Source organism: Phocoena sinus, chromosome 16 (assembly GCF_008692025.1).
Source record: "Phocoena sinus isolate mPhoSin1 chromosome 16, mPhoSin1.pri, whole genome shotgun sequence".
Classification (NCBI taxonomy): domain Eukaryota; kingdom Metazoa; phylum Chordata; class Mammalia; order Artiodactyla; family Phocoenidae; genus Phocoena; species Phocoena sinus.
This window is the reverse complement of record NC_045778.1, coordinates 51,902,364-51,911,480: the sequence shown is the minus strand read 5'-3', so window position 1 is coordinate 51,911,480 and position 9,117 is coordinate 51,902,364. Positions and strand designations below refer to the sequence as shown.

The window sequence follows — 9,117 nt, the reverse complement described above, 5'->3', positions numbered from 1 at the left end:
GGAGCAACGAAGCCCGTGCGCCACAACTACTGAGCCTGCGCTCTTGAGCCCGCGAACCACAACTACTGAGCCCGTGTGCCACAACTACTGAAGCCCACGTGCCTAGAGCCCGTGCTCTGCAACAAGAGAAGCCACTGCAATGAGAAGTCCGTGCACCGCAAGGAAGAGTAGCCCCTGCTAGCCTCAACTGGAGAAAGCCCGCACGCAGCAAACGAAGACTCAATGCAGCCAAAAATAAAAACAAATATGTAAATTTAAAAAGAAAGAATTTGACAGAGAGAGAGCCACAGAGAGAAAACAGGGTCTTGTAGAGAATCAAGTATTCCCAGTTTCTAGACCCTCACCAGGCCTGTGGCTCTGAGTTCTGTGCTTCTATTTTTTACGTGCAAAATGGGGCTAATAACACTGCATGCAGCACAGGCTTGTTGTAAGAGGAAAATGAAACAACAGACAAAATATATTAAGAATGGTAGAAAATGCTATTAAAGGTCACATATTGGTAGAAAGGAAATGAATACCAGGTACAAGTGTGTTTGGTTTTATCAATAATAAATAAAAGAACAGAATAGATATTTTAGATATTTACTAAAAAAGGAACCGCTTGACAAAATAATTCAATATAGTATAATGTTAAATCGTGAGGCTTCCTACTGCTTTAAATATTTTAATAAACGTTTTTACTGAAGTTTAATATGATTGCATTTTGAAATAATTGAATTTACAATAATTTAACTTACAGATTTTTAAAGATCATATTTACTGCATTGGGTAAAGCAGGTTGTATCTGTAATTTACTGTCAGGGATAGAAGGAGGGCTTGAACTGGTATATATTGTTATCTACTGTTTGGTGCAAAAGATGTAAAATGAATGTTACGTGCTAAGGTTTTCACTAAAATGAGCACGCTGTGAAAGTCAGTGGCGTGCCAGTTCAATTCAACAAATATTTAATTAGCGCTTTTGATTTCCAGGGAACCGTGTTGGGTACCGAGGAGGAAGCAAAGATGAATAGCATCAGCCGGAGGGAGACACGACACGAACCCAGTAACTAGGCTGTAAAGCAGAATGGGGCATCCTAATTTAGAAAAGGTAAAACACAGGGAGAACCCGGCAGAGCTTAAAATAATTTAACTTTTCCTGCCTGCATTTTTTTCTTTCCTTCTTTCTTTTTCTTTTCTTTCTTTCTTCCTTTTTTTTTTTTTTTTTTAGTAACTATTGTGGATCTCTTTTCACCTGTGCCAAGTCACTTGTCTGCAGAGGATTCGCGACCCTGTGAAATCGCTCCTATTGCCTCTCCTCGCATCTTCGATGAGCTCCTCTGCCACCAGCACTGCATTTGGAATGGCATCTACTGTGTGGGTGGTGAAGCGATGGAAAGCTATTTCTGTTCTAATTATGAGAACTGTTTTATTGGGAGGAGTGGGGCAGAGGGAGGAGAGGCAGATCGGAGACTGAGACGCTCACCAAGGTTGCTCCGAGGAGGCGTTTCTAAGGTTACTAGAAAGAGGACGGCAAGTGATATCCAGGCAGGGTTTTTTCTAAAACGAAATAAAATTTCAAACGAGCGGCGTGGGCTTAGTATGAGCTGTGCCACACGAGATTAAATGTTGGGCTTCCCAGAGGGTAATGGAAGAAGGCCCAGGAAAAAACCGAGCGAGGCGACTTCGGTAAAGCTGGGAGCCACCTTCCCTTCCGGCCCTGTTCTCCCGCGGCCTTTGTTTCCCGGGGCTGTTTTGGCTGTAACTCAAAGTCGGCGCGCCCGGGAACGGTGTCATTTAAGTGAGACGCGCGGCCGAGCCGGACCGGAAGCAGCGCCCAGCTGGGACCCGTAGGGAGAGGCGGGGAGCGGGCGGCGGCGGCGGCCGTTGTGGCTCTGGCAGTGGCGGTGACTGTGGTGAGGCTACGCAGCCGGAGCGACGGGTTTGGTGCCGCAGCAGCTCGCTCAGGCCGTGGGTCGTCGCTGCAGACGCGGGCAGAGGAGGGAACAACGACTCAGCGGGAGCACTTGGCAGAGGAGGGGAAGGGGTGTGTGAGAAAGGCCATGAGTGCTTGGGGTCGGGGAGAAAGATCTCGAAACTTGTTTCTCATGTGCTACTAGTTGATTTTTTTTTTTTTTTTTTGATGGCAGATTCAGAAGACACCCCGCGTCTCCCTTCTCGAATTTCTCTTGGTTCTTGTCAGTTGATTCGTAGCCTGAAGTGAGTGAGAACTTTTTAATGCAACTACTGAATTCAGATGGGTATGGGATGGACGAGAAAAAAACGAGACGGGGGGAACAAGGGTAGGAGGTGGTGCCCCAGGGTGTAGGAACATCATGAGGGTAATAGTAGTTAAAATTGAGAGGGTTGTACTGTACCAGACGTTGTTCTAAAACCCTTTATATGCGGTAACTCATGTAATGCCCAGTTCTGTGAGACCGGTACTTTCTTTCATTAGCCTCCCTTTATGGAGGGGGAAACAGGCTCCTAGAGGTTAAGGAGCATGCCCAAAGAAAGACATGAAACGTGCAGAGCCAGGGTTTGCATTCTGTCAGACTGACTCCAGAACGTATCTCTAAGCTCCCCACAGTGGTTGTCCCCCATCAGAATGTGAAGAAAGTGAGGACATAAGACAAGATGTGAGAGGCTGGTATGGTTTGAACAGATGTGATAAAACAGCGGAAGCAAGGAGTTGACATGATAAAAAGGTGTGCGATCCAGGTGTGACTTAGTGAGAGTAGAGTTGAAAGTGGCCTAAACCTTCGCCTCAACCTTGGCTAGGGCCCGCCTCTCTCGAATTCTGTGGGGCAGGGAAGAGAGATACGCACCCATACACGTAAGTTTGAAAATGGAATTATGAAGATCACAGACTCATAGGATTTAAAGATTGTTTGATGTAGCCACCTTATTTAGCAGATATAGTCAAATAATCCACCCATCCGCCATCAATGTATATCCCAAATTCTGTGTAATGCTGAAACCAGGAGCTGCTTTCTAACACAACTGAGTGACAATTGAGATCTTTCAGTATTTCTAAGAATTTTGATTTAAAAATGAATAGAAACAAGATAAAGTTATCTAGAACAAAGGACAAAGTGATTTACCTTGAAGAAACTGTTTCAAAGAAAAAGGAAATCTTGAAAGAAGATAGGAAAATTTTTATCAGTTGATTGTACTGTTCACAAATCTATTAAGTCTAATGGAATAGAGTAATCAAAATGTTAGCATATTCCAGAGAGTCAGTTTGTAGTAGTTGAGATCATGGGCTTAAGAATCAAGTAGATCTGCTTAGCCACGTATTTGCTCTGTATAATTGATTTACTTAACTTTGTCCTTGATTTCTTTATCTCTAAAATGAAGGTAATAGTTCCTAACTTGCAGAATTAGAAGCAGTGTTTGTAAAGAACCTAGCATAATGTCTGGAACAAAGTTGATAAATACCAGCAACCATTATTACTCTGAATCAAATAAAAGTAAAGCATTGCTGAACCTTGTATGCAGTGACATGGCAGCTTCTAGACCTGGTTTTACATGGAAAGGTCAAAGAGTAATCTCCCTTGTTGGTAATTAAAGTGAAAAACATTGATTCATTTTCTGAAGGGTAAGTTTGTTACTTCAAAGTGATTGAAAGTTTTAGATGGCTAGATAACCCCTGATATGCCCACCACAATCCTTTAAAACTATTGTGGCTTTTAAAGATAACTTATTTTTGAACTATTCTGTTTCCTGAACTGTGGGCAATTGAGGTTCTAAGTAACTGACTGTACTCCTTTACAGATGCATGGTCATGGAGGCTATGACTCTGATTTTAGTGATGATGAACACTGTGGAGAATCTAGCAAAAGGAAAAAAAAGTAAGTAATTTTTTATTGATCTCTGCTTCCGATCCTTTCTAAATTGAGATGAGGTATAAATAATATTTAAAGTTTTGGCATTGTGTTTACATGTGAAGACAGCGATGCTCTACTGAATGAATTTTTGTTTATTAAACTGTAATGAATTGACTCAAAAATTTGAGAACAGTTATGTAAAAGATAAGAAAGTAATGTTTGTGCTGTGAAGGGATTTATGGAAAGGGAAGCATAAGGAAAAAACGGAAATCAGTTAAAGTTCTTAGATTTCTCTGTTGCATCTATTTTTCATTCAACTGTCAAGGACTCTGCTTGCAACTGTCATAGCTAAGAAGGGGCTTGGTTGGTTGTCCCTTTGCTAGTACTTGACTGCAAAGTGAGGTTACTGTGATGCAGCACAATTCTTAGGATCTTGTGAATGAGCAGACTAAGTGGCCAGAGGAAGGAGTTCATGGAAGTCTTTATTTAATGGAAGAGGTAAGAACTCTTAGCAGATAAAGCCTGAACCTTACAAAGGAGGCCAGATCTTGGTGGAGTAGCTGTGTTTAGGGAGGGGCATTGTTTTCAGCCTTCAGTGCTTAGAAACTTGATTTTATCCATTAACTTAGGAGTGGTTGACTGATTCATATTAACCAAACTTATAAAAATTGGTTTATTATTTGACACTGAAAACAATATATAAGCATACTAATTGGGGCTGAACATTTTTGTTGGGTACTCAGTCTTCATGGATAACCAAAAGAATAGAAATAATTATATAATAAATTACATTTTTATGTAATGAAATTAAAATGCTTTACATTTTCAAGGTTTTTCATTCAAAAATATTACTTTGTAAGAATAGAATTTGAGCCAATCTAGTTGGATAGTCTTGTGTGCTCTAGGATTATATCTATTTAAGTAACTAGGGCTGATCACCTAAAGTCTATATCATCTATAATCAGCCCTTCTTTTTCCGTTATCAGTTACTGAAAGCTTTGTTATCTCTACTTTGCAAACAAGGAAATTGTGGCACAAAAAGATTAAGTAATTTAAGATTAAGATAATGAATGACAGAGCCAAAATTTGAACCAAGGACCCCAGGTGGTGTGACACCAGAACCCATGCATTTGTTAGTCTCGTCTTCTCCATTTTATAGGTATTAAATAAAGTCAAGATATTAATTAAGCTGTTAAAGGAGATGTAAAATATCTCATTGAAGATCAGTGAGTCTTTAAGAGTTGAATTCTTTAAAACATGTTCCAATTATGAAAATAATAAAGAAATAGGAAACACTCTGAGAAAAATGAACTCTTCTAATAATTTTTCTTCTTAACAAACCAGGACAGTTGAAGATGATTTACTGCTCAAAAAGCCATTTCAGAAAGAAAAACATGGAAAGGTGGTCCATAAGCAAGTTGCAGCAGAATTGCTGGATAGGTATGGTACTTCAATGTACATTACTTTTTTTTGGTTTGAGATGTTGTTGATTTGATTATATTAATTAAATATAGACATTTGAATTTGCTTGAAATAAAATTTTTCTTAACAGGGAAGAAGCAAGAAATAGAAGGTTTCATCTCATAGCTATGGATGCTGTATCCTTTTATATTTCTAGATTTTGTGACTAATACAACTTTTTTTTTTCTAATACAACTTTTTAAATCTATTTTATTTCATAAAATCTTGTGAAGTCAGATAGACATAAATTTCATATTTAAAGATAAGTGTTTATTGATATGGAATTTTGCCATATATACTTCTGAGTACAATTCTCTTTTACTAATATATAAGAAAGATTTAGAGGCAAAAAATAATAAAAAACATATTACTAATCTTCTATAAATAGGTTTACAAAGTCCATGTACTTGCAGATATTTTTTCCAATCCATTTTTGTCAAGCTGTCAATATTTCTCATTTTTATACTATTATCTTCAGTCTCATTTTAACTCTTACTCTTTTTTCCTACCTGGTTCTTGGCTATTTAATGTCTTTGTAAAACTGTGTTTAATAATAGGTCTGTTTGATCATTGGAGAAATGCAAATCAAAACCACAGTGAGGTATCACCTCACACTGGTCAGAATGGCCATCATCAAAAAATCTACAAACAATCAATGCCAGAGAGGATGTGGAGAAAAGGGAACCCCCTTGCGCTGTTGGTGGGAATGTAAATTAATACAGCCACCATGGAGGTTCCGTAAAAAACTAAAAATAGAATTACCATATGACCCAGCAATCCCACTACTGGGCATATGCCCTGAGAAAACCATAATTCAAAAAGTCATGTACCACAATGTTCATTGCAGCACTATTTACAATAGCCAGGACATGGAAGCAACCTAAGTGTCCATTGACAGATGAATGGATAAAGAAGATGTGGCCCATATATACAATGGAATATTACTCAGCCATAAAAAGAAATGAAATTGAGTTATTTATAGTGAGGTGGATGGACCTAGAGTCTGTCATACAGAGTGAAGTAAGAAAGAGAAAAATACTGTATGCTAACACATATATATGGAATCTACAAAAAAAGGTTCTGATGAATGTAGGGGCAGGACAGGAATAAAGACACAGACTAGAGAATGGACTTGAGGACACAAGGAGGGGGAAGGGTAAGCTGGAACGATGTGAGAGAGTGTCATGGACATATATACACTACCAAGTGTAAAATAGGTAGCTAGTGGGAAGCAGCCTCAGCCCAGGGAGATCAGCTCGGGGCTTTGTGACCACCTAGAGGAGTGGGATAGGGAGGGCGGGAGGGAGACGCAAGAGGGAAGAGAGATGGGGATATATGTATACATATAGCTTATTCACTTTGTTATACGGGAGAAACTAACACAGCATTGTAAAGCAATTATATTCCAATAAAGATGTTAGAAAAAATAAAAATGAAAAAAAAAATAGGTCTGTTTGTGGACTGTCTCAGGCCTACTGTGGCTTCAGCTTTCAGGCATGAATTGGGGCTGTCTTTAAGTTATACCTTGTTTCCCTGTGATAGCCATCTCTCAGCTCAACTTTTTGGTAAGACTGTGGCTTATTACGCAAGCTGCTACCACTGGCCATCCATATTACTGTTGGGAATATTGGAGAGTGAAAGTATTTCTGGGTATTTATTACTGCGGTCAGGATAAGGAGAAGGAGACGACGTCAATTAGATTATACCCACTATCCTGTAGTCACCACTTTCACTTTATTGTTCCTGATCCTTTTCTTTAAGTTATAGAAGTTCTCTTGTCACCAATTTATTTATTCCTCTTATCTCCTAACCCAATAGCTTAGCTTTCCCATGGATCTCATCTGCCACTGCTCCTTTAGCATTTCAACATCTGCTCCTCCTTCTATCACACCACTCAGTTGGGGATGTTGGGGCATCTAGTTACAGCCTGGTGAGGGTGAAAGTCTAGATCCCCTTTTCTTGCATGGCTGGAGGTGGGGCCATAGATTTTCTGGAGTGTTTGGCTGGAATAGAGTAGTTACTGCCTAAAAGTTATCTTTCCTGTTAGGCTGCCTCTCTCCTGATTATTTTGTTACAGGGAACAGACTTTTGTTGGCACTTCTTTTGTCTGTGCTTGTTGGTATTTCCAGCTATCCAGCTTCTTCACCTCCAAGTCTGGCATTCATTAAGCAAAAAGAAAACCTGGGGAACTCAGCACCATGTCATACCATGGGTCCTGAGGTCCGTAGCTGGTCTGCCTTCTTCTCTCTACCTTTCAGAGTCTTCTTATGTTTGTTTTATATATAATTTCCAAGGTTTTTAGTTCTCAGTGGGAGGAATAGGGAGAAGTGCAGTTGACCCTTGAACAACACAGGGTTTGAACTGTGAGGGTCCACTTATACAAGGATTTTTATTTTACTATATTACTTGTGTAAATATGGGTATTTATTTTACTGTAGTACTAACGATCTGCAGTTGGTTGAATCTACAGATGCAGAGGGCTGATTATACATTATGTGCAGGTTTTGGACAATGAGGAGGGTGGGTGTTCTATCCACCCTGTTCAGGGATCAGCTGTACATCTTTGCTCCATCTTCCAGGAAGCAAAGTCCCACCTACCACCTGCTTTTGTAAATAAAAGTTTTATTGGAACACACCTGTGCTCATTCATTTAGGTGTTATCTGTGCCTACTTCCATGCTAAAGTGGCAGAGTCGAGTAGTTTTAACAGAGACCGTATGGCCTACATATTTACTATTTACAGGAAAAGTTTGCTGACTTGAGCTCTTGAAAGATTTAAGTGACTTGCCAGTGTCACATGACCAGTTTGTGGTAGACCAAGAGCTAGAATCCAGATCTCTGGGTATCTGGCTTTTCTCTTTTTTCTTTTCTGAAATGTTAATTGCTTTCTTGCTCGTTTCAGAATTATGTTTTGATTCGCTATTCTGCTGGAACACATTGTGATCAATTAAATAACTGTTTGTCTTTAATATAATAGGCTGTAGTCACAGACAATATTATGTCAGTTCCGTTATGTGTGTGTTCAGCTCTAGAGAGAGTACCATGGAGCTTTTTAAAACAAGTAAAATGCTCATGTGTCTTGTTGTATTGCACTGAAAACATGACTGTAGCTTCATTGAATATTAAAAGAGAGTATAAAAATAACATGTGATCTCGTATATTTACTTCTTTTTGAAAGCCTCATGTTAGGATTTAATATAATAAAAGTTACATCTTCTATTTTGGAGGCTTTATTGTTACTGAAGTAGCTAAATTATATTTTATAATGAAGAAAAATTCTACTCACCTTTAACTTTGGAAACTATAATTTGTTATAGTTATAGGAAGCTATAATTTATAGTTATAGGAATAACTATAATATATAGTTATAGGAAACTATAATTTGAAACTATAAAATGAGTGGTGGTGTGAGGCTGTATATAGGAAGCTGTCCTTCTCTCCAGAGTTATTGCTTGAAAATGTTCAAAAATATAGAGTATTCAGTAGGAAGTGAAAGCCCCTCTACTGTACCGTGTTCACTCTTAACAGTTTAATATTTACCCTTTTTTTAATTTATAAGCATGTATAGTATATATTTGTATATTTTTAAAAAACTAAATAGACTCATACTATGTTTTTTTCCCTACTCACTAATATGTCATTGATACCCAACTATTGAACAAATTAAATCCTTAATTTTTTGCATTTCAGTATCAAAGGCATACAAAGTTTGTAAATGACTATATTTTATACTATGGTGGCAAAAAAGAAGACTTCAGGCGATTGGGGTAAGTGTCATAAAGTTTATTTTACATAATGGGAGGTAGGTATGGGTATCTTTGAAGACTCACAGCTACTATATCTTCTGATTC

The 9,117-nt window shown here is 38.6% G+C and overlaps 1 protein-coding gene across 3 annotated transcripts in view; it reads left to right on the top strand.

Annotated features, from left to right (window-relative positions):
- The first annotated feature begins 1,802 nt into the window (after window positions 1-1,802).
- Window positions 1,803-9,117, top strand: part of LOC116741687 (protein FRA10AC1) — a 51,484-nt gene continuing 44,169 nt past the window's right edge. Inside the window, exons 1-6 of one of the 3 annotated variants that reach the window (XR_004346233.1) lie at window positions 1,803-2,023; window positions 2,127-2,196; window positions 3,754-3,830; window positions 5,151-5,246; window positions 5,359-5,404; window positions 8,957-9,033. Coding sequence is in view for 2 of the 3 variants with exons in the window: in XM_032608616.1 (XP_032464507.1) it covers window positions 3,754-3,830; window positions 5,151-5,246; window positions 5,359-5,404; window positions 8,957-9,033 (296 nt within the window). In the remaining variant the exon portion in view is untranslated. Of the gene's footprint in view, window positions 2,024-2,126; window positions 2,197-3,753; window positions 3,835-5,150; window positions 5,247-5,358; window positions 5,405-8,956; window positions 9,034-9,117 lie in introns of all 3 variants that reach the window. The other 2 variants (XM_032608616.1, XM_032608617.1) reach the window with 2 other exon arrangements.